The sequence below is a fragment of the Colias croceus genome, chromosome 4 (genome assembly GCF_905220415.1).
Source record: "Colias croceus chromosome 4, ilColCroc2.1".
In the NCBI taxonomy this organism is placed as follows: domain Eukaryota; kingdom Metazoa; phylum Arthropoda; class Insecta; order Lepidoptera; family Pieridae; genus Colias; species Colias croceus.
Window position 1 is genome coordinate 11524989 of NC_059540.1, and position 25255 is coordinate 11550243.

The window sequence follows — 25255 nt, forward strand, 5'->3', positions numbered from 1 at the left end:
TTATTTAATGAACTTATTTATATAATTAAAATAGCAATGTTATTAAAATTTATATAGGATCTAAACTTTTGATTAGTATACATATTTTGTGAGAAATATAAAAGAACCCTCTACCAGTATATATTTGAGTAATCTGTATTTCTCCTAAATCGAATACAATTCCGATCAGCATTATAATATGAAGAGTAACAATTAAAATAATATAGTTTGGTTTTAAAGAAATTTATTTATCTCATAAACAAGTACAATACAATAACAGCTATGATCTTTTAAATATATGAGAAATAACAATTTTTGAAGTTAGTAACGTGCTTAGGTAACGTGCATCAGCTTTCGATATTAGCTAAGTAAGGGCGTATTCAGAAAGAAAGCTTGAAACTTATTAAAGCGCTTATCGGCGCTTGTCAACGCTGGTTCGTTTTACATAAAGGAAGCAGGTTGAAGCAGACCAAAACCAATTTTATATGGCGCCTGACAAGCGCCGATAAGCGCTTATAAGCTTCAAGCTTTCTTTCTGAATACGCCCTAAGTTCAAGCAGTAGGTACCTAGTTAATAAGACGTAAAGGCTTAGATCATTACTTAATGATCTAAGCGTAAAGGCGATCACAAAAGGGTTACATATCCAACATATTTTATTCCCCATGGGGTTTATAATATACAAAAGATAACTTCAAGAACATGCGTCCAGGGTATGTTATTTATCTTAATATATATAAATCTCGTGTCACAATGTTTGTCCTCAATGGACTCCTAAACCACTTAACCGATTATAATAAAATTCGCACACCATGTGCAGTTCGATCCAACTTGAGAGATAGGATAGTTTAAACATGTAGGTACCACGGGCGAAGCCGGGGCGGACCACTAGTTATATTATAAGCTTGGTTATTTTATTTTATTTGTAGGCTGTACTTAATTTTATGCTCAGAATACACGGACGGGTTTGAACGAATTTTCATAACACTTTGCAGTGATGTCCGAGAACATTACATTAGTATAGAAATACTTGCTTGTCGGTTTTACCGTTTGATTTTAGTACAGTAATTCTATGTTTTATCTGAAAGACCTTTCTTTTTCATATACCTATATTATTTTAAAATTACTGAACGGAAAACCATCTGTCATGAATGACATAAAAATAAATGACGTCTGTCCATTGACGTTTCTCAATTTACATTTGAGCTGATTTGAGCGAGCAAGTAGTTGTGAATTTGATCCGAAAATATATTGAAAAATAAATGTATTTACTATCAGAAGAAATAAATCAATAATAGAAATGCCATAAAACATTACAATGAATCCTATTCTTGTACTGTTCCTCACATTTATTCTTATTTACTCTTGTGTATCGTGGTGAGTTTTGGTTTCGGTTTGTTTGTTTTTTGTCCGATGTAAATTCTTTAAAACTTTTCGGTTAATTGCCCGTAAAATCAAGATTTAAGATAACTGTAAATAAATGCTACTAAATCTTTCTTATAAATAGGTATAGTACGGTGATGATTCATCTTTTTTTTATTTTAATGAAAATTTCTGTGGTGCATTGTTTGTCTTGTATACTTTGCAATTAATTTTTTCTGTGTCAGCGGATGTTTGCTTTCCATTCCAGCGGAAATTATCTGATGACAAGCAAAATACTTTGCTTAGTAACAGCTAATGGTACAAATTAAATTTGAAATCTTATTGGAATATCAAGATACATTCTTGGATGTTATTTTTTTATAAATTATCTTTTGTAAATATTATGGTTTTACCCTATCTTGATTTAATTTATAACCATAAATCATAATAGTGAATGATAATTTACTTAAAAAAAGTACTTTCATGTCCTGTATGAGGGGCTAACACCTTTTCCAACACAGCCATCATATTAGAACTAAAAATTTATTGTAAAATACATCCTACAGGTTATTGCCTACATTATTATCATGGCTATTCAAAAGAAAATACCACATCAAATTGAAAATTGGGAGGATAGCTGTCCTGAAACTCATATTACGGGATGTCAGTCTATCGAAAGATGGCTATTCTATTGTAAGTGTGAAGTAATATATGCTTTGCTGTTGGGGAGACCTTTTGGCCACTATTGATGTTTTTTGTTTATTTTAGTTATAAATTAGATGATATTTAATAATATCTTCATAAACAGTTTTTCTATTTCTTTTCATTAGTACAGCTGCAATAATCAATATTTCCCATAAACCTAAAATTTCTTCTTTAATAATATTAACCAAATAATATTTCAGCACATAGATGAAGTATCCTTTCGAAGCAGCTGCTTCAATTCAGAAATAAATAAGCTGGTGTCAGTTGTGATAAAGTCCCTCAAGGTGACAAACAATGCAGAAGAGAAAAGAAATGCTGTCGTTGAGACAATCCTTAAGCCACTGCTGTCGAAACAGAACTCAAGTTCTAAAGAAGCAATGGTAGATGATAGCAGCAATATTCAGGCTCTAGAGAAGGAACTATGTAGCTTGAAACAACATAAAATGCTGGATTTTAGGGATAAGAAACTGCCACCAAGTTTGATTATGTTTGCTCAGGTACCTATTAAGTTAAAAATGCTTTATTCAATTAAAAATTAGTGTTCAATTAAACTATTTAAGTTTATTTCATCGCAGGATCTAAGAAATAAGAAATTAATTAAAAGCGTATTTCTTTCATGCAATTTTTTCTTACACATCTGTAATGGTAATTTAAATAAAGATCTGCAGATCAAATATATTATCTTATTATTGATTTCAGAAGTTTATTACTAATTTATCTTATTTTCCAGTTCATGGGTGTGCACATATTCAATGCATCGATAACGTTACACAGTGCGACAGACAACGGCTGGTATGTCTATGCGAAAGCTTCAGAAGTCCATGCTGATGGTGCTGCGGGGGGTCCAGCGAGAGCTCTGGTGTTCTCCGCTAATGTTGTAGAGGCGGAGGCTAAGGTTATGGCCGGTGGTAGCACTCTAGTGGATGCCGCGTGTTGTGTGCTGGTCGAAGGAACTGTGAAGGCTGATGGGCCTTTGAATGTTGAGGTGATTTATTTAATTCAGTTTATAGTATAATAGGTAATTTGTATATGAGATATTTGATTGTGTGCCTACCAATATAACATTTAGTAATTTGTGTCTGCAAAATCGACCGTCCATATTAGAATTCGAACCGATCTGCGAATCTTAATATGGTATACAGTGGTCAGTCGCTATCCAACCAACCAAATGTAATCACGTCTCAAAATAATTATTGTTAAATCATTTATATTATATGAAACTATATATTATCTTAAATTGCCCTTCATTCCTACCAACAACAAGATAGGCGAAATTGTATTTATTTTATGTTAAAATAATATTTTTTGTAATAATGAGCAATAGCAAATTGTGTTGTATGTTACAGTACATTTACATCAAACAAGCGAATGCTCGTTCTAACCTAACCATGTAAAATTTTTTTAAGTGTAAACAGGCATAGAAGATTCTATCGTGGTTTTTTGTGTTCTAATACTGAACAACACTGAATACGAGTTTTCGTTCATATTAAAAGATCACGAAATAATGCTCTAGCTCTATGTTCGTTTGATGTAAATGCATTATCCATAGTAACAATAAATTATTATATAGTAACAACTTCATCTTAAATTATTTTTTTTTTCAGAAAATCCACACAGTAGTAAGTAACCCATCAGTGGTGCTGCAAGATGATTTGTATATATTTCTACAAAAGAACAAGAGAAGGAAACCTGCGACAACACCAGTGTCTAGTGAAGATCACCTCGTCTCTCTCATACCTAGACTCTCTCCTGTTATACCAAAGGTAACCAATTAGATAGTTTCTACCTACTTGATACTTTATATTTTGATGTATAATTTAGTTTTCAAATTAGTCAACTCAGTGTCTAAAATGAAATTGTACAGTGTTTAAAAATGAAACACTGTGAGAATACAACCTCGCGCGATAGCTTCCCTTGACATTGTAATTTGTCGAAAAAATGTAATCCGTAACCAACTGTATTAAATCGCAAGCAAATGTTACGGTTGTTTCTTAAATAAAAGTATCTGATCAATTATGTACTCTGCCAGAATGAGACTCTATCTATCTAAGTACAAAATGTTTGTTACTATCATTTTTGCATGGCAGTTCATATGATAAACCTTAATAATTTCTTAAATTATTTACAGATATTTAGTTTGAAAATTGGACCCGCGTCAGTTGCGTGCGTCTATAATATCACCAACACGCGTTTTGAAGTGTCGCTACAGAGTTTACAAGTAAGGAATTCGAATAATAATAAAATTGTATGTTATTAGATGAAGAAATGAATGCTATCGAGATTTTTTTAATTTAACCAATAAAATGGCTTGATGAAGGATTTTATTTCGTTTCTATGACATTGTTTTTGTAGAAAAAGGGCTCTTCTTAATAAAAAACAAAACAATATATAATTTTTGTACACATTTTTTTCCAGTCACTAGGAAACACACTTTAAGCATCTGATAACTGTGTTTTCTATATATTATGTTAATATAAGTAAAATGCGAGTTAATATCATTGCATTTTCTCCAGGTGAACTCGAGATTCAGTGCAGCATCAGTAGTAGTGAGTGCGATCGGTGCAGAAGTACTCAGTCTACCGCAAGTATATGTGGCGTATCAAATGGACGGCTTCCAAGTCACCGCGAGAGATGACACGCTGCTCTATCTGAATAAATTGAAATTGGACGCTAAGGTATGGGGGATAAGGTTGATTTTTGCTTGGATGTGTTATATGGTGTAATTTTTCTATTACAAAAATTTTTCGCACAATATTAAGATACTTGGTACTTGAAAATAAAATTTTTGTATCTTAGTTTGTAAGAAAAGAAAATATTCTTGATACTTTTTCAGTTGGAAAAAGGTGTTCTAAACCTATACCTCATAATCAGCACGCTAAACGTGACATACGAACACAGAAACGTATTTATGTGGTATTCCACAATACTACAAAGGATCAAGAGCTCACGATCCATGCAAATTCCCGAACCTAAGCAGAAATGTAAGTATAAATTTATAAAGAATAGAAATCATTTGAATGCCATAAAAACCAAAAAAATATAAATTCAAGAAATGTAAGTATTATTTTTTATGCTTTAAATTATATAATTTCGTAAACCAAGTAAAATTGGTTAACGAATTGAAATGATTGTTTAGAGATTATGAAATTATTGTTAAGTAGATTTTCTCTATTCTATCTGTTGCGTGACATGGAAAGAACATCTTTCTTTAGTCTTTTTTTTTTAATTTTACTAGTAAATATAAATGTTTGCATTATTTTAGCTTGGGATGCGGAAGCGTGGTGGTCGCGCATGTCACGTAGTTGTGCACTACAAGGTTGCGCGGAACTGCGTGCTGTGCTCATACGCACTAGCCGGGTGCGCGGGGCCCCGGGGTCCGGGACCCGCGGGGAGCCGGTCCTCACGGGGCCCGCGGGGGAGGGGTTTACCGTGGGCTGCAGCGGGCTGAAGGTCAAGTTCGATCAGCTGCTGGATACTACTGGTGAGTTGAGCGAGTGAATAGGTAGATTTTTCAACATCATTTTCTTAAGGGGCGTTGATATCGAGATTCGAAATGCCGTCACGTCATTGAGTAAAGATTTGGTATCTTTAAATTTTTCCAAAAAAAGCTTCACTTCTGACACGTGTGCTCGGCACACAAACTTTTTTTAAAGTGCTAAAACTGACAAAACGTTCTGATAAATTCATTCAATATGTACACTAGAAATATGATTTTTTATAGATTCTTATATTTTTCTCTTTTATATCACACCAGAGGAGACATACAAGTCAACTGGTCGTCAATGGAGTGCGGAACTGCTGATAGACGGCGGGTGGGCGGGCACGGGGCGGGGCCTGCGCGGCGCGGGGCGGAGCGAGGCGAGCGCGGCGCGGGGCGAGGCGGGCGCGGCGCGGGGCGAGGCGGGCGCGGCGCGGGGCGAGGCGGGCGCGGCGCGGGGCGAGGCGGGCGCGGCGCGGGGCGAGGCGGGCGCGGCGCGGGGCGAGGCGAGCGCGGCGCGGGGCGAGGCGGGCGCGGCGCGGGGCGAGGCGGGCGCGGCGCGGGGCGAGGCGAGCGCGGCGCGGGGCGAGGCGGGCGCGGCGCGGGGCGAGGCGGGCGCGGCGCGGGGCGAGGCGGGCGCGGCGCGGGGCGAGGCGAGCGCGGCGCGGGGCGAGGCGGGCGCGAGGCGCGCGCACACGTGGGGCGGAGCGCTGCTCGCGGTGGCTCTTGTCAAGTGGGGGGCGCATGCGCCGGCGCACTCTAAGGTGGGTTATACACCAAAAGTAAGGTAGTAGCTATTAGCTAAGGTAGGATTTTTAGTAGTGTAAATGTCCATTGGCTTTTTAGTGGGAAATGAGTTTAATTTTGTTTTTAAAGAGAAGAGATAATTGTCTATTATTTTTGTTTTGCAAAATGTTTATAAAAACAATTATTTGTTTTATTTTCAGATAGAGGCAATGATGGACTGTCTCCGTTTAGAATGGAGTCCGGCTCTTGCAGAGACAGTTCTATCTCTCATAGATAATATCAATCAGTTTAAAGGCCCCGCTAAGAAAGTTCCTACTGTAGACACCACAGAGACCACTCACAATGTGTCCGTGAACGTGGCTCTGTCGCACATTAATCTGTTTCTTATAGTTAGCGATAACATTTGCCTCATGACCAGGATAGATGCTATTACGTTGGAGAAATCTAAAAGTAAATCAGGTGCTGTTATATCCGGGATGAAAATGGTCGAAATTGTTCCATACCAAGGTAAGGAAAGGCGTTAAATAGTTAAATATTTACTTCGTGATGTGCTTGTATACAGCATAAAAATTGTTTGGAATAAAGTGAAGTGAATCAAAAATTTTAAAACCCTTGTTACAGGAAATGTACCCTGTCATAGATCTGATGAAATACTCTCATCTTTTTTCTACGTGAAATTAGCAAGAATTGAGCGTATTTCATCGAAAGAAAGAAATTCCGTTTTGTTAGACTTCCAATTTTTGGAAAACGTTGAATTCGAATGGAGTCCTAACTTGTATCTTAAGATATTGACATTTATAAGAGCATTTAGAGGCTTTACACGAGATTTGAAAGAAAGAAGAGAAGTAGACCGTACAGCATCTTCAACGAAGAAAGAGAAGGCGACAGATTGGCGAGTTTCCTTTAAGACTGAAACTAATTTGGGACTTGCACTATCGAAAGAAAATAGTATGGTGTTTTCTACTGGTAAGTTTTGATTTTTGAATTCTGGTAGAAGATTCTTATTTTAAATTATGAGTTTTTTTTTACGGGTAACAATACTGGCAGCATGACTTTTTCCTGTATTTACTTAACAATAAAGCTCCATTTTGCCATATATTTAGGCGATATTCGTAAAAAGAAAAAAAGACTCACTAGATTTGCCCACAATAACTTTGACATATTTTAAACTTTTATTTAATCTTAAATATTTTTACATATAAAATTATAATTCACCATTTTAGATGACATGACAATAGCATACGACCACGAGATAGGTCTGTCGATAGTTTGGAGTCAACTGAAGATGATATTGAATGGAGATGAGATCATCACTGTAGAGGGATACTCTATGGAGCGAGTGTCTGATGACCCGGATATCAGAATTGAGAGGAAAGCTAATGAGGGATTCAAACTTATGTGGAATAAAGTTTGGTAAGTCAAATAACTGGAAATTTTATTGGCCATTATTCACCTTTCAATTTGTGTTTTTTTGTGATCCAAACAGGGCAGAATTTATTATTGAAGTCAAAGTTCTAATATTCGAATTATGTTTAGTAAAAAAAATGTGTTGAAATTTTTTTGAGACTTTAAAAAGGTAATTTTTGTTTTATACCCAATAATTCTAAATTTTCTAACACATTTTATAGGGCAGTGAACATAGACTCGATCCGCGTGATCTTCCCGTACAAGCATCGGTTCGCGGAGGCGGTGCAGGGCGACTTTGTATCGCTGTTCAAGTGGATCAAGCACGTGCACGGGATTAAGAAGAAGCCCTTCACCCAGGATAGCCCTTTGCCTAGCGATCTGCACATAAAGGTCAACTTATACCTATAGCTGAATTTTTTTGGTAGTAATAAAATTATTTTTTGAAGTGAAACTACTTTATCGGGGTTGGAAAAAAATGTTGTGTAACATTTTTTCGTTATGCGTGACATTTTTCCGTTACGCGCCATCTTTTTCTACCACGCGTGATTCGACGTATTTCTGTAAAGTTGCATATAGTAATTTTTTTTTTGAAAAATAAGGTCATAAAGAAGTTTCATTTCTTACGTGAGAACACTAGTACACGCACACATTTTTTTTCGTTAATGACTTGTTTTTCCTTTCAGATCGAAGAGATTTTGATTGAAATGAGCGATGATCCGTTTGAAGTTAAACTGCGAGACAATTATGAACTTCTCGAAGATGAGTACAAGGAGAGTCAAAAGCGGCGAACTATGCTAGATGCTAAGGTAAGGCGAAATATCCACTTAATTTACCTGTTTTGAATTTTAATTTTTTTATATTTTGTTAGTAGGAGTTTAAAATCTTTTCTTACTTTTTCTATGGTGTTTTCAGCTGTGTTTTTACTGTAAAATATTAGAAAATTTGGTGGTGAATGTTTGAATTGTGCGTCAGGTGCAAGAGCTGTGCAAGCCGCACCTGTTCCTGCCGGCGGGCAAGGTGGAGGAGCTGTACGCGGCGCTGCGGCAGAAGGACGCGCAGATCTACGTGCAGCGGTGCCGCGCCGCGCCGCCGCCGCGCCGCCGCCTCGTGGCCTGCTGCCTCGCGCGCCTCGCGCTGCTGGCGCTGGCCGACCCCGCGCTGCACGGCGCGCCCAACGCCGCGCGCCGCCTGCGCGATATCGACTGCGACAGGTGGGCCCCTGCCCCCTGCACCAGTGGATAACCCCCTTGCGGCATGCACAGGCGAACCGCGAGGAATTAATGAATCAATGAAAAAATTCTTTATTGCACACAAAAATACAAGATTACAAAATAAGAATGATACAAGTTATCATATGTACAGAGGGCGGTCTTGTGCGCACGTGACCAACTTCGTCAAATCCAAGACAGCTCTGACACGTTTTGTGTACAAATATACGATCAAAACCGATATTGTATGTTTGAAACAAAATTATGTGTAGATTTTTTTGTGTTTAAATAATTAATAACATTTTAAGAAGTATTTAAAAAAATGTAACGTCCAGTTTTCACAAATTTCACAAATTTATTTTATTCCCAGTCCATGGCCAGAAGAAGGCATAGAATTCACAACATTATGGTGCCGCATGATAAACGTCTCAGTGGCGTCGTGGCAACTGCGCCTGCGCGATTTTCCGCAGCCGCTACTTAGCATGAGCGAGATGAGGCTATGGGGCACTATGCTTGCTGCGGAAGAACAGGCTCCACCCAGAGGTATGATAAGATACAAAATCTTTTTTTTTTTAAGAAAAATTTATTTTCATTCAAAACCAGTACCCCTAGTGTGAGTTTGATCGAGTACGAAACGTTACTATCGCGTCTGCGTCACAGCCGAATTAGTATGGGAAATCGAACAGCGCCCCTTGCGGACGTACGGGGAAGCTTTGATTCCCCATACAAATTTCGCTGTGACGCAGACGCGATAGTAACGTTTCGTACTCGATGAAAACTCACACTAGCCACACTGATAGACAGAAACGTAGGTAAAGCGTGGAATTTTTTTTTTTTTTGTTGATGCATAACAAGTTGATTTTTTTATGCATCCTATAGGTCCTAACAAAACTAATTTTTCAATTCCCACCAACAATTCCTGCAATTATCGTCTTCAAACGATCAGTCAAACAAATTCAGCGCTATAATTTTAATGTAAATATACTGATCTCTATTTTTTTTATATAACTACTTGATTTCTACATTTAAAACTACCTTTTCAGCGGTCCGCACGGTGGTTATAGACCAGGGTGAGCCATGGGGCAAGTTCGAGCTAGAGCGCAGCATGATGCCGCTCAAGTGGTACTACGACCTGTGCTGTGAGATGACGGAGTACAGCTACGCGTTTGGACCCTGCTGGGAGCCGGTCATCGCGCATTGTAATTTGGGTGAGTCGGCGTTGAGTGGAAAAATTCTCGATACTTAGTTGATACGCAGTCTGTTTGGGTATTTTTGTTCAAGAATTTGTTGTGGTGAATTTTGTTATTTTGGGTTCATTTTATGCTTGTTTAAAATGATTTTTTGATTACAGGATAAGTAAATTTTCTCAGGTTGTGTTAAAGGAAAATTCAGAATGTCGTAATTAGCAAGCTATCCCTTTCTGTCCCTTTAATAAGCGCCTTATAAATTTTATGCACTTTATTTGCAACTAAAATAAAACTTTTTTCCTGTTGTTCAATTATTGTTTTATTTATTTTTATAAAAATGCTCCATAAATCTTTGCAGCGTTTGACCAAGTATCACGCCCATCACTGGACCCATCGGCTCCCCTGACTTGGTGGGACAAGGTTCGATTACTGTTCCACGGCCGACTCACGCTTAATTGCGCTAAATTCACGTGTCTGCTGCACGTTTCATTGGACCCCTACAATACGACTGAGGAGATGGAGGTGACTTGGACCGATTTGGTGTTGGACTGGACCAATGGTAAGGTTTTATCAATTTTTTTTTATGATATTTTTTTATAATGAATATGAAACTAAAATTATTTTATATTTTGATGTTTGTAATAATCTTATTGTTAGTGTGTGTGTGTGTTAAAGTCTTTTATTTCGTTCTTTCTTCAATCTTTTAATGAGTCTTCTTTTTTGTTATCGCTTTTTACATCATTGCAGGTAAGCTAGGCTTTCTCGGCGAGCTGAAAGTGTTTGTCCGCACGGCCAGCAAGTACGACGACTGCCGCGTGCTGCGCGTGCCCGCGCTGCGGCTCAGCATCAAGCTGGGCTGGCAGGCTGTGGCCGACCCGCGCGACCACCACGCAGTCGCGCCCTGTGCGCCCACGCGACTGCCGGAGTACTCCAGCAATCAGGTTACGACACGATACAGGACACTAGACGACACGATATAAGACGACACAACATGACACTCGACACAACATAACACGACATAAAAATACACAATAGAGCACAACATAACATAAGATGATATTGCACAAAACAACACGAAATAACGCAACACGACACAACACAACACGTCACAATCCATCAAAACACAACACAACAGATCACAACACAACACGACACGGCACAACACAACACAACACAACACGACGCAACACAACACGTCACAACACAACACGACACAACACCAAACGACACAACATAACACGCCACGACACAACACGTCACAACACAACACGACACGACACAACAAAACACGACACAACACAAAACGACACAACACAAAACGACACAACAGAATGACAAAACGTAACGCACACGAAATAACCACACTAACAACACACCATATGCTTTAAAAAATTGCCGTACTTATTTTAGGAACGATGATATTATGTATTGAATATTACAAATTTAAAACAATATTTTATAAAACGAAAAAAAAAACAAAAGTATGGTATCCGTTGCAGGAGCACGATTCGTACAGAGCGTTTCGCTCGCAAGGTGTCGATCTGCATTTGAGTATGGATACCAAACCTATTGAAGGAGATGGCCCTGTTTTACTGTTATATGGCAGTACTCTCAGGTAAATTATTTATTACATTAAAATTATTCCATGTTCATGAATTCGATTATCTAAGTTTAAGAGAATGAAGGTAGTTGAACATTTATATTTCTTTATTTTAGATGGTTCGAAAGTTTGAAACTAATATTATCGGGCACAACGCGGCCCACACGACGCGGACGCATGTTCAACAACTTAAAACCGCGAAAGCCTCAACTGTCAAGGCATTATAGGAATGTTGCTGTCTCGCTTACATTACACAACCTGCAGGTAAATTTACGTCGATTTTTTTCTTATTTGTAGTTTGAATTTGAAGTTATGTACACATGCGTCCGTCGAAACGGTGGTCTTTTATAAAAAAAGCACGAATTTTCCGAATATTTTTTTTGTTTCATAGGATGAAATCAGTTGAAGTATCTCTACTTTATATTGACAAAAAAACCAATCAATTTTTTTTAATGTGAAAATTAATGTAAACAATATAATTTTCAGGTGTTCTACTGGTCGTCCTCCTCCATGCAGCGCGGTATAGAGATGCTGGGCGTGCGTGTGACATGCGGCTCCCGTCACCGCCTGTCCCTTGTGCCCGGGTCAGATGCGTTGATACGTCGTGCACGCGCAGTGTGGGCGACGTTGTATATGAATTGCGACCTTAACGACGTGGAGATATGGCTCAAAACGCCCGCGCAACAGCCGCATGAGGAGAAAGATGGGGAGGAGGTAGTTATTGATACATTATGTTTTTTAAACATTGTTATTCCGTCTACTTGTTATGATATTTATAATTGCGAAATTGTACATTGTACAGATAATTCAGAAGTTATATAACTTGCCATAATATTTATGTTATTTTCCATATTAAATCTTGAAGTATTCTTTACGATAGATTCAACATTACAACGACAATACCGCTATGGAAACAATAAACTTGATATACGGTGTAAGTGTTAGATCTAAATCTCACTACCAAAAATAAAAATCAATAGGCTATTTGACAGTACAAAAAATAAATTACTTTTTTGTGTAATCCATATATATATAAGGTTTTTGAAGCGATTTAAATTAATAAATGATATAAATAATTATTTATTTATTTATAAATCGTCGAGAAAAAACATCATATTTTTTAAAGTTACCACGTGACCGAAAACATCCATGATTGGCTGCATCTGCTATGACGTCACAGCGGCGTAAATAACAAATGATCCCAACGTTTATTCACGTAGTTGCTGAATTTCGCTTTTGGTTTTGTTTCTTGTATAACTTATTTCTTGTGATTCAAGGTGTCTGTAATCAGTTTTGTTCTTTATGTGTTAATTTTGTTTGTCATGGAACCTAATTTCGAAAAAGCAGGCAGTCGAAATCTACCTAAAGTGGACGCTATAATGGTTGGCATGTTCTTTAAAAACAACCCAGATTTTTACGCTCCTCAATAATTGAAAAATGTGAAAACAGCTACGTAAGTTAATATTTCAATCGTCATTCATTACCTTTTTAGTCAAATGTACCTACAAACATGAATGACAATAGCACAATAATTATGAAGTATACATTTTTTAGGTTCCTTTGTTTTTCATTTCAGCCATCCAGTTTATAGGATTGACGTGTTTGTATTGATTATTTTCAATATCAATACAAACACGTCATCATCAATTTATATAATATATATTATCATTATCTTACCTCAAGCAGGTACCTAAGTAATGAGACGATTTATACTATGTATTGCAAATAAAATAAACTGCCTACTAGGTATTCAACACCATACTTACATCGAAGTGGTCTTCACAAAAAAATGTAACTGTTTTAATTGATATATCTAATATCACTTGGATTTCTGCAAGCTAACTGCAACCACTTTCTACGCATTTTTATATCTTTTGGAGCACATATAAATACCTAGTTTGTCAGGGGTTTTAATAGTTGTATTTCTGCATCCAGGAACTACACACCAATAAGAACTCATTTTCTGGTTTTTAAACAGATTAACTTAATTATACTATAATTAAAACAAATACGAACAATAAGTACTAGGAGCAAGTTGATGTTTACGCCTCTGTGACGTCACCAGGTCGCGAGCCGCCATATTCTTCAAAATTGTGTTTTGGCGGCATATTTGAATATCATGTTTTTATTTTCCATTTTCTCAATGAATAACTACAAAAAATTAAGAAACATGTGTTTTGTGTGTTCTATAAACGTATCTTAATAATTTGAGACAGTTATCAAAACCTTGTCAAATAGCCTATTCTACCCTCAAATTTCACGATACGCAACTTATTATAAAAATATGATGACGTATAAACAACATTATCCGCAGAATCCATCCCTCCTCTGTCCCCCCGCAATGGAAAAATGCTATTGCCTATCCGTACGCCGCGTGTCCTACGGGCGGGAAGCCAGCGGGGCGGGGGTTGCGGGGGTGACGGGGGGCTCGGGCCCGGCAGCGAGCCCTGCGCCTGCGCACCGTCTAGCTGTGCACGACCTGAGGGGGGCTTGGACCAAGTTGAACAGGGATCTGGCGTTCGCGCTCATTGATACGTATATTAAAACGCAGGTGGGTGTGTTGTTGATGAAGAATACTTTTTCCTGACGATGTCAAAAGAAAAATTTAATAACCTGTTAATATGTGAAATCTTACGGGAAAAACACGGAATAGGAAGAATTTAATATTAAATTAAAGCAAGGTTATTTATTTATATACTGATAGCTTTATTTCATTACAGCAACTTAAGAAAAACTTATCAACAAAAGCCTTAAAAGAAGAAGAGAAGCCGGCGACTTCTCCCAAACAGCAACGAGACACAGATGTAGTGTCACCGCCACCCGCTTCTTCACAAGTAATCACAATTTTTTTATGTAGCTGTATCTTTATTTGTATAAATAAATAAATAAATATTTCTTAATTTAACGTCTTCACTACGGCAGGACAGGATTTGATGATTTTTTTAAAGAAAGAATGGTTCGAATGCGTCGCAACCGCGCAGATAGCTTGTACCTATTTCACTAACTATCCAAAAAATATAAATTACTAATATTGTCTCCAGTGTTCTTGCGTTGCAGTGATAGCTTTATCTAGTATATTTTTTTATTTTATTGACGAGTTAAATAATTGTTCAAAATAACAACATTTTGATCAGTGTTCGTGTGAATATCCTCAACATCAACACGAAATACATATTATTATTGTATACGGTATTTGCCCGCAGGGTGGCGGGGCGAGCGGCGGCGCGTGCGCGGAGGGCATGCTGGCCGCGCTGGTGGCGGAGGCGGGCGAGGCGGGCGGCGAGGCGCCCGTCGTGTTCAGCGACGAGCTGGCCGGCGCGGAGGGCGACGCGCCGCCCGCGCACCCGCCGCACCTCAGGCACGTGCTCGATGATGAGAACGCGCACACGGCGTGCTTGAGTGAGTCTATACGGTGTTACTTTTTGTAGGCTATTGAAATTTTTAATGGTTTTTATGTCTCAGTTTTTATCAGTATTTAGATATTTATTAGCTTATTCTATTCGAAGAAAAAAAGTGCGTGCGTACAAAATACACATGTCAGAAGTGAACTTTTTTTGCTAAAAAAAAACTTTTTATTGACGTGACAACGTCTTAAATTAGGTTGCGGCTGGGAGTCACTTATGAAAAAGTGTAACGCTCGGTAACGTTACGATGAGTCACCGAAAGAGGCACGCGGGCATGGTTAGCCCGCCTAAGAGCGAGAGAGACAGACATAAAAAGTCGTTGTCACGTAAAACTTTCGCCCGTATACCGACTTTACAGGCAACCAATTTTTTCTCTTTTATTCGGTTTCAAATCAGGTACACTTTTATTTATTCATCTCTAACATTCACCTAATAAAAAAATGAAATTGAAAGAAAAATTTTACTAAAAAATGTTTACTAAAAACTTGTGTTCCAGTCGAGCTGGTGAACTCGCAAGTGGTGCTGAAGGGGTGCGAGACGCGCGGCTACGTGATCCTGTGCGCGGCGCGTGCGGAGGTGCGGCAGCGCGTGCGGCGCGCGCCCGCCGCCACCGCCTGGAGCGGCGCGCTCTCCGCCATGCAGTACTACGCGACCGTCAGCGCGGCCGACCGGGACCAGCTCGACGGTAGCTCATCTCACTGACAAATAGGCCGCAGTTCACCTAGGAGAGCGACTTAAACACGTCACTGACAAATAGGCGGCAGTTTACCTAGGACTTCATCTCATTTTAAATCTTACGTGTTTGACTTAATCGATCTTAAGACTTACTCGTATTTATTTGAGTAAACATAAAAAACAACATTAGCTGATTTTTTGAGTGCTACAAAACTAAATATCAAAGAGCTTATGTGTTTCACGTATTATTCATACAATTTATGAAAATAATATAAAAACAATTTTCTGCCCCTCAATAAGTGTCCAACTATCGACCACCCACTTATACTAAACATATTACCACAGAGAACATCCAGTGGGTATCAGTGGAAGAGATCGAGGAGCGATGGTCGGGCGCAGCTATCAGCACGCTACCAGATGTGCCCCGCCTAGTGGGCAGCGGGCACTCCGCTGGTGGTGTGATTGGACGGACTGTCGGACCTAGCGCGGATACCGGCCTGGCGCAGGTTTGTGAACAAACACTTCCTGTTACATCTCATTTACCTTGTGACATAACATGCATCGTATACAGAAACACATCGTGCAATCTTCGACACATCATACAACACTCTGTACGATATAACATACATAACAATCTTCGATATAAATCTCATCATGCATAACACTCTACGACACAACATGCATCGCACTCTACAACACAACATGCATCGCACTCTACGACACAACATGCATCAAACTCTACGACACAACATGCATCAAACTCTTCATACAACACACTCTACGACACAACATACAACACGCTCTACGACACAACATACAACACGCTCTACGACACAACATACAACACACTCTACGATACAACATACGACACACTCGACGACATAACATACAACACACTCTACGACACAATATGCATAAAACTCTACAGCACAACATGCATCCCACTGCAACACAACAAACATCACTTCGCGCAACACAACATGTGTCATACTAAAACATATTATAATATAAGTTGATTTGTTTTTCTGTTTTTGTCGTTTATTATGTTGTTAGTTACTTTAAAAGTTGTCTATGAATAAATGTGTTTCTATACACATCTTTGTATCTGTTTACTAAAACAACCTGTATCCCCCGCAGCTCCAACGCATAGTGTCGCGGTGCGCGTGCGAGTTCTACTACGTGTCGCAGGAGGAGAGCGAGGCGGGCGGCGGCGCGGGCGCGGGCTGGGCCTCCGCCCCGGAGCCCTACGACTCGTTCACGCTGATGCACCACGATCTGGATGTCTGCACTAATTCGCTGCAGGTGTGATGTGATGTGATGTATAGGGTGATCGGTTTTTTGTGTAGATTTAGAAATTATAAGTTGGATGTTGTGATGTGTGTGATGTGCTGTAGGTAGAATAGCTAAATTGGGTGGAAATTGTAAAAAAAAAAAATATTTTTGCAAATAAAAAAAAATAGTCCAGGGATACTATTTTTTCATTTGAGAATTTTTTTTATATTATTCATTAAATTTAATACTATTTGCTCGCCCTGGCTTCGCTTGGGTAGATATTTGTTTTCAAATCAAAGCGGAGAAAAATTTAACACCATAAATCCATCTATTCCAGTACGCGATGCTACTGGACGTGGTGAACAACGTGGTGCTGCACGTGGAGCCGGAGCGGCGGCGCGCGCTCGAGCGGCGCGCGCGCATGCGCTTCCAGCTGCAGCTGCACCGCGACACCGACCCAAGACACCTCATACACAAGTTGCAGACACAGGTATTTCGTCATTTGAAATTTGGTATTCAGGTGTGCGAAATTCGAAATTTGGAATTTGAAATTCGAAATTCGGAATATTACGATGTTCGGAATTAGAAATTGGGATTTTGAAATAAAGTTCACGATTCCCCGCTCCAACGCGCTGAAATCGCGCTGTTTACTGTTTATTCATAATATTACACTCTCGAACTACTCTAAAAAAAAAATTGAATTAAATTCCTCCGATTTTGGGTATTATCTATTTTTAAGAATCTTATCGCGATTTTGTCGAAATGAAAAAAAAAATCAAAAAGAGATCTCTCCGGCGGGGAATCGAACCCCGGTCTCCCGCGTGACAGGCGGGGATACTTACCACTATACTACCGAAGATGTGAATGCAATTGTGAAATTATCCAACAAAAACGATACGAGACGAAGTAAACGTTTAGTTTACATTTTTTCGGTAACTTGTAGATTTTTCAGTGATCGTTTTTTTTTTCGTTTATTGTTTGCTCCAAATTATTTATAATATTTAATTGAAAAATATTTTTTCTTGTATATAAAAAAAAATCTTGAGAAAAACTGTGTATGCTTTCATGAATTTTACCCCAATTTATTTATTAATTTGTTTTAGGTTAGAGAGACGCTAGCAAGACTGCGTCGCCTGGAGAAGGAGTACTATCTCAAGAACAGGTCTATAACCGGGAACGATCCCGTGGCCCTAGCCGAGTTGAAGAGTTTGGATGATCAGGTAATATATTATTTTTGAATTTATAACATCAGTGTATGTATTCTTTATTTTTAAATTTTTATTAATTGAATATAAAGGTGAACTAAAAATAAAAGAAAAAAGGATATTTCATTGTTGATGGTATTTTTATGGTAGAATAGGTTCATTGCGTTAAGTTCTGTATTTAAACAGAATAAAAAAAAATACAAAAAGTGTTCTCTCCGGCGGGGAATCGAACCCCGGTCTCCCGCGTGACAGGCGGGGATACTTACCACTATACTACCGAAGATATGAATGTTTTGTCGAAATTACGGCTAATATACTGTTATGACTTCATCATTTTAATTTGTATTCGAAATTATTCCTATCTGATATAGTTTAAACATTTCTATTATAATATTAGCGTTGATACAAAGTGTGATAAAAGAAAAGCTAGACTAGCACTGATGGATGAAATTTTGCATTTATCGTTTTGATGCAGTTCTTGTTAATGCCGTTAGATGGCGCTATAATGAATTGTGAAAAACGCGATATAACAGTGTCTAACGAATTCGATAGATGGCGCTTATTCAAGTAACAAAGTTAATTTTTTTTGTAGAGGTTTTTATTTTTATACATAATTTTCTTTTAAATATCATTATTGTTATCTCTTTATTGCGTAAAACATAAAAAAGGATACAATTACATCAGATGCTCCGTAGGCAAGATTTTTAATTTTTTTAATATGGTTTGTATCTGCCCAGAAATGAACTTTCACATTACTCTAACACACTTTCGTATTATACTATAATACCGTATAACTAGCGGCCCGCCCCGGCTTCGCCCTTGGTACATATTTCGCAATAAAAGGTAGCCTATGTTCTTTCTCAGGGTCTGAACTCTAAAGATGTCTGTGCCAAATTTTATCAAAATCGGTCCAGTAGTTTATGCGTGAAAACCATACATACATAATTACAAACCTTTCCTCTTTATGATATTAGTATAGATTACTCGAACACACTTTCGTATTTTATTATAATAAGATTCAATTATCCAGGTGAACGAATGCAAAGAGTCCGCTTGGTCTCTCGGCGAGGAACTAGACGCAATGGTGCGTGCGTGGCGCGAGGCCGGCAGCGCAGCCCGGGCCCCCGCCCCTCGGGCTCCGCACGCGCCCCCGCATCGATACAACGAGATATGCTTCAAGTCGGCCCGCTGGAGGCTCACTGATGCGGACGGCCAGTTGGGCATCGCGGATCTTTTGTTGACTAACTTCTTGTGAGTTGGACCCATATACCTGTGCAGTATTAGTATTATTAAAAAGAAGAGAAACTTCAATATGCAGAATCTGTTATTTCTTATTTCCATTCACGTTTAGTATATTTCTTCTACACTAATATTATAAAGCGGAAAACTTTGTTTGTTTGTTTGTTTGATTGTATTATGAATAGGCTCATAAACTACTGGACCGATTTTAAAAATTCTAGTCATTAATAAAATTGATGAAAAAATGTTTTCTGTTGTCTATAGATACACGAAAACATCTCGTTCAGACGACTCAGTAGAGCATCAGTTGGAGCTGGGCTATGTGCGCGTCACCAATCTATTGCCTAATGAACCTTTTCCGGAGGTAAAAAATATTAATTATTTTTAATAAATATACCCGTTTTTGTCAAATGTTTTATCCGTATGTGTACTGTGAACTTTTGTAGGAAGGAAAAAAAAACTGAACTGTGGTATAAGAAAAAAGGTCTTTATATATTTTTTGCTGTGTCTCTTATTTACATTTTTAAAGAAAATGTTTAAAAATAAGTGTTTGAAGAAAAGAAAAAAAATAAAAAAGAGATCTCTCCGGCGGGGAATCGAACCCCGGTCTCCCGCGTGACAGGCGGGGATACTGACCACTATACTACCGAAGACTTGCAAGCTAGTGCGAAATTATCACAAAATATCTCGCGATTGCAACATGCAAGGCAAAAAAAATTAACTTCACTGAACGCATAATTCAGTTCGTATTTTTTTATTATAAACTAGCGGTCCGCCGCGGCTTCGCCCGTGGTACATATTCACGTTTTCTCTACATAAGAACCATCCTCGTACTTCAAGGAATATAATAAAAAAAAGAATTAAAGAAATCGGTTCAGCTTTTCTAAAGTTATGCGCTTACCAACACATTTTGGGATTAATTTTTATATTATAGATAATAATGTACAACTACAGTTTAAAATTGTATGCATAATTATTTATTAAAAAATACATCTTACAGTCGGTTGTGTACTCTTAATTGAAAATGTGTCATATGTTACATTATTAATTTAATTCCAAATAGGTGCTAGTCCCGCAAGCGGCGTCCGGCCGAGCGCCGCTAGCTCGCCGCGCGGCGTTGCGCGTGTTCTGCCGCGACCGACCTCCCGTGGGGGGTATCTCGGTGAAAGAGCATTTTGAAGTGAACATTGTGCCTATACGGATTGGTGAGTTTTTTAATACTTGACTAAACTTTAACTGAAAAAAAAAATACGCTTAACATTCTTTAAAATGGTATTAGTTTCATGAAATAAATGCAATTTTAGGATAACAAAAAAAATATTGCTATTTTATTGAAAATTATATGTAAAATGACAAAAAAATACTTAAAAGATGTGGTGGAAAAGAAAAGAAAAAAATAAAAAAAGAGTTCTCTCCGGCGGGGAATCGAACCCCGGTCTCCCGCGTGACAGGCGGGGATACTGACCACTATACTACCGAAGACTTGAGAGCTTGTGCGAAATTATGTATTATTTGTTCCTCTACTAACTAAAGTATGTATGATAATTCCATGTACAGAAAAACGAATTCATCGGAAGCCAGCTTTGGAACTTTTTTTAAATACATATTAAAATAATTTTGTTGCTTTTCCAAGTAGGCGATAAATTACATTTTATTGCATTGAAAGCTTTTACTAGCTGCGTCGAGCAGTTTCACCCCCGTTCGAAGAGGCGAGAAAATGTTTAATAGCTGATGTTTTATTCTGGTACAAAAGCGACATCGCTACCATTATTATCATCAAAGTCTGTTCAGCGGTATTCACATGGAAAAGTACCAGACATACATACATCTTTACAAACTTTCGCGCTTAGTAAAAGTAGGTCACTATTAAAAAAAAAAACATTCCATCTTATATTACACCCCACAGGCATGACAAAGAAATTCTTCAACACGATGCTAAAGTTCTGTTTCCCGGAGCGAGACCCTGAAGCGATGGATGAAGGTGACGATGAAGACAAAAACGCGGCAAAGAAACGCAAGAAGAACAAGGACTCCAACTCTAACTTCTACGTGAAGAGGGATAAGAGGGATAAAGATGACGTCGAGAAAATGAAGGTAAGGTATCTTGTGTTGAAAAACATTGCTCCTTTATAATTTCATGCTAATAAATTGGAATACTTTCGTAATCTGTAAATTATGATCGGTTTTGCAAAAAAAAATGATATTATCGCAATTTTTTTTATTGATTTTTAATATTTAAATATGTATAATGTATGTACTCTGTACAAGCGTGAGATAACTACTTTACCAATAAACTATTAGAAATATTATATGACGTTATATGCATTTTTGTAATGACGTCATTTTATGTGTAAAGCCCTTTACCACATACAGAAGGAATATTCATTTGAATGTGACTATAAATAAATACTCAGAATTCAGATAATACTTGAAAATAAATGCATTATATGGGCCAATGTCAATACTACCACATCTGTCCTTGTGTATGTGTGTTATTATAGAAAACAATCGGGGTTTTGTTTTTATTAACATTATGTGGGGAAATCCGCATTACACTAACGTATTTTTAATATCTAAACATATTTTTGCAAATATTAGGGATAAGGGAACTTCTTTTATTGCATGATTACAATCGAGGAGAAAATTGAGTGACTAGTTATCTCTTACATTTCAAAAATTCCCGTATTACCATTATGTTCCGAATATAACTTATTTACCAGAAGTGTAACTTTTCTTTCTCTAAAGTTCCCAATTATTACTGTGTAGGCAAGAAACAGTTATCAATAGATAAGAATAAACACAACAATACGAAATTATACAAAAACCTAGTAAATAACAATATAAGAAGAAACGCCAGCACCTGTGACACCACCCACGCACTGATCGAGTGTTTATGGCCATTGGCCGGTAGTGACCACATCAGGTGGCCCACTTGCTTCTTTGCTTGCTATGTTATATACAAACAAACAGATATCATTAACGCCTACCTTCTTTTGTTATATTTAGATTCAATACATAAGTATTGACAATTGATTTACTTGCAAACATGGCCAGTTTGATGGATAAAGCATTACAGAGGCTGATGACCAATGATCATTTCGTATCGGTTAAATAGTCAAACAATTGTTAAATCAAGTGTCAGTAATAATTAGTGTGTTCAGTAAACCTTTAAACTGAACTATAGTTAGGTGCTGCTTTTAAATGATAAAAAGACCATTTCCCTTCAGTCAAACAACTATTTTGCCTTCAAGACAGAGATCGTTTTTAAGCGATAAGGCCGCCCATTTAACATGATATTATCATATATTTCCTCCTCCTGTTCTTCTGTCTTGTTTTCTATGCGTATCAAATAATGAATATCACATTGCTTTTTTACTGTCGTACTCAGGAGCGAGCGGAAAAGAACAAGTTGTTCATATACATAAAGATCCCGGAAGTGCCTGTGCGTGTCTCGTACAAGGGCAGCAAGGAGAAGAACCTGGAGGACGTGCGCGACCTGCCGCTCGTGCTGCCCACGCTCGAGTACCACAACGTGACCTGGACCTGGCTGGATCTGCTGCTGGCCACCAAGAACGATACCAGGCGGTGAGACCTCTGATATTACTCAAACGTTGCGAAATGGTCTAATAAAGGTGTCCTAATTGTGTTTTGCTTTGTGAAATGTTCTCTTAGGTGCTTTTTATAGGAACCATTCAAGTGTTTTACAGATTGTGCAGACTGATTTTTTATGCGGTGGTGACTACTTAACATCAGGTAGTCCAACTGCCCTTTGCTTGTTATTTATTTTTCTTTTTTTCTTTTTAAATATTTGCAACGAAGAGAAGGATAGTGGACTTTAGCATGGTTGACGTGGGGCTCGAATTGACTTGTAGGCTACCTGTCTTTTATTTGTCTTTTACTTCTTTTTATCAAGTGGCAATAGTAAGTCTTCTCGCTAACCTTTGACAGTTTTCTTGGTACAAGTAATTTCTGATGACTATGTTTTTGTTTAGTTATAATTTAAAAATGTTTTGTGTATAGGGTTTTGGTGTCCCAAGCGATCAGACAGAAGCTACAACTGCACAGGCGAGCGCCGGCCGCGCTCGAGCCGCTTGAAGAAGATAAGGCTCGCCTTCTGCTTGGCGACCGCACTGTGAGTGGTTCTTTTCTTTTTAACTAGATCTTATCCCGTGACTTTGCTCGCATAGTAAAACGCAATCGCATAGTTACTACCACCGTGCTATTGTGGGATACAACCCATCCTATGTACTTTCTAAGGTATGAAACTATCCTTGTAGAAATTTTCGTCAAATCGATTTAGTGGTTTTGGCGTGAAGAAGAGACGGCACGAGTTTTTTACGCATTTATAATTTGCGTTTGGATGATGTAGTTAAATTGACCCTTTTCTTGCAGGTGGCAGAGAACAAGCCCCAAAAGAAGAGCACGCCCAGCGTATTCAAATTTTCCAAATCATAGCATAAGAACAAAAAGTGACATGACTCATTGCCGTAAGAGTCGTGTCACTTTTAATTTATATACTATTTATAAATTATAAGTAAAAAGGTGTAGATAGGTTTTGCTTAGGCACATTTTGCTTCAGTTGTCTGTTTTTTGATCACAATAGGTGAATCATGCCATCTCACTTTGACGTTAAATCGTGTGTGCATTAATGTACTATTTTGGCAGAGCGAATGTTGTGTTGGTAATCTATCTACACCTTTTTAATTATGTGTATCATTGCTATTTAATATTTATAAATGACACTCCAAAATTATGGGTTGCCATCTTTCTATACCATATGCAAAATGTTTCTTGGATAAGGAATGGTGGGTGGAAAATGTTTCTTCGATAAGAGGAAGGGGAAGGGGAATTGGATAAGTAGTTTTGGGGTTTGTTACATAGATATAAAGCAAGATAAAGTGTTGAAAATTTGTGAATGTTCCTTAATGTTTAAAGTAAATGTGTATGATAAACACTGCTTAAAATAAGGATAGTTTCTGCTTATACAGACTAATATTAAATTATTTTGGAGTTTAATCAATAATAAACCCAAAAAATATATAATTTATTTGTGTATATCGATTTTCTATCCCCCAGTTAGAATACATTATATTCATTTTTTTATTTATCTTTAAAATAATACATAAATAACATGTATAATGCTAAATTTTTAATATTCCCAATGATAAATTAATAAATTAAAATTATTTTTTCGTTATTACTCAACGTTTAAAAATATGTAAGTAAACAAACACACAATCATGCTCATTCCTAATATTATAATGATTATCTAATTGCGTTTAATATTAAAATAACTGTTTATTACTCTGTCCTGTTAATTACTAACGCACAATCTTAATTATCAATTTAATTTTGCTAATTAATATATATTTAACATATAATTAGTTTGGCCCAAAAATCATATAGCATTACTATGTGGATCTAGGATAATATTAAAATTATCTGTGAAATGAACAAAGTCGATCATTGTCTTACTAATAATCCTCAAGAGATGAATGAAATATGATTAATAAGATATATAAAGTGTATATTGTTTAAATAAAATAAAAAAATACATGTGCTAAATAATTGGCTTATTTCTAGTGATGCAACGAATACTACTTTTACGAATACGAATACGAATACGAATATCAAACCTAATATTCGGCGAATACGAATACGAATACGAATATCTCACCTTGGTAATAAAAGACTTATTTATTTAATAAATGTTTACTCTTCTAGTAATGAAAATTTACAATAGGCTAATTTTATTTAAAAAACATAAAATACGTAGATTTTCTGGTTTT

The 25255-nt window shown here is 37.5% G+C and overlaps 1 protein-coding gene and 4 non-coding genes across 5 annotated transcripts; 1 reads left to right on the forward strand and 4 right to left on the reverse strand.

The window, feature by feature from the left end:
* The first annotated feature begins 1192 nt into the window (after positions 1 to 1192).
* LOC123691022 (protein KIAA0100) lies at positions 1193 to 24566 on the forward strand. The gene is made up of 38 exons (XM_045635199.1): positions 1193 to 1354; positions 1906 to 2032; positions 2245 to 2541; positions 2775 to 3029; positions 3649 to 3807; positions 4173 to 4262; positions 4558 to 4719; positions 4878 to 5025; positions 5307 to 5525; positions 5799 to 6286; positions 6470 to 6776; positions 6891 to 7235; positions 7493 to 7682; positions 7898 to 8066; positions 8360 to 8482; positions 8649 to 8887; positions 9255 to 9427; positions 9928 to 10092; positions 10430 to 10630; positions 10819 to 11012; positions 11571 to 11686; positions 11788 to 11935; positions 12158 to 12385; positions 13986 to 14222; positions 14392 to 14505; positions 14875 to 15070; positions 15572 to 15760; positions 16096 to 16256; positions 16888 to 17052; positions 17360 to 17512; positions 18126 to 18242; positions 19258 to 19478; positions 19731 to 19830; positions 20530 to 20671; positions 21373 to 21560; positions 22855 to 23051; positions 23487 to 23598; positions 23859 to 24566. The coding sequence occupies exons 1-38, from the start codon at positions 1296 to 1298 to the stop codon at positions 23919 to 23921; spliced, it is 6957 nt and encodes a 2318-aa protein (XP_045491155.1). The 5' UTR covers positions 1193 to 1295; the 3' UTR covers positions 23922 to 24566.
* On the reverse strand, positions 17810 to 17881 carry Trnad-guc. The gene has a single exon. It is a non-coding gene; the product is annotated as a tRNA-Asp (tRNA).
* On the reverse strand, positions 18439 to 18510 carry Trnad-guc. Its single transcript has one exon. It is a non-coding gene; the product is annotated as a tRNA-Asp (tRNA).
* Trnad-guc lies at positions 20048 to 20119 on the reverse strand. Its single transcript has one exon. It is a non-coding gene; the product is annotated as a tRNA-Asp (tRNA).
* Positions 20877 to 20948, reverse strand: Trnad-guc. The gene has a single exon. It is a non-coding gene; the product is annotated as a tRNA-Asp (tRNA).
* Positions 24567 to 25255: the final 689 nt, after the last annotated feature.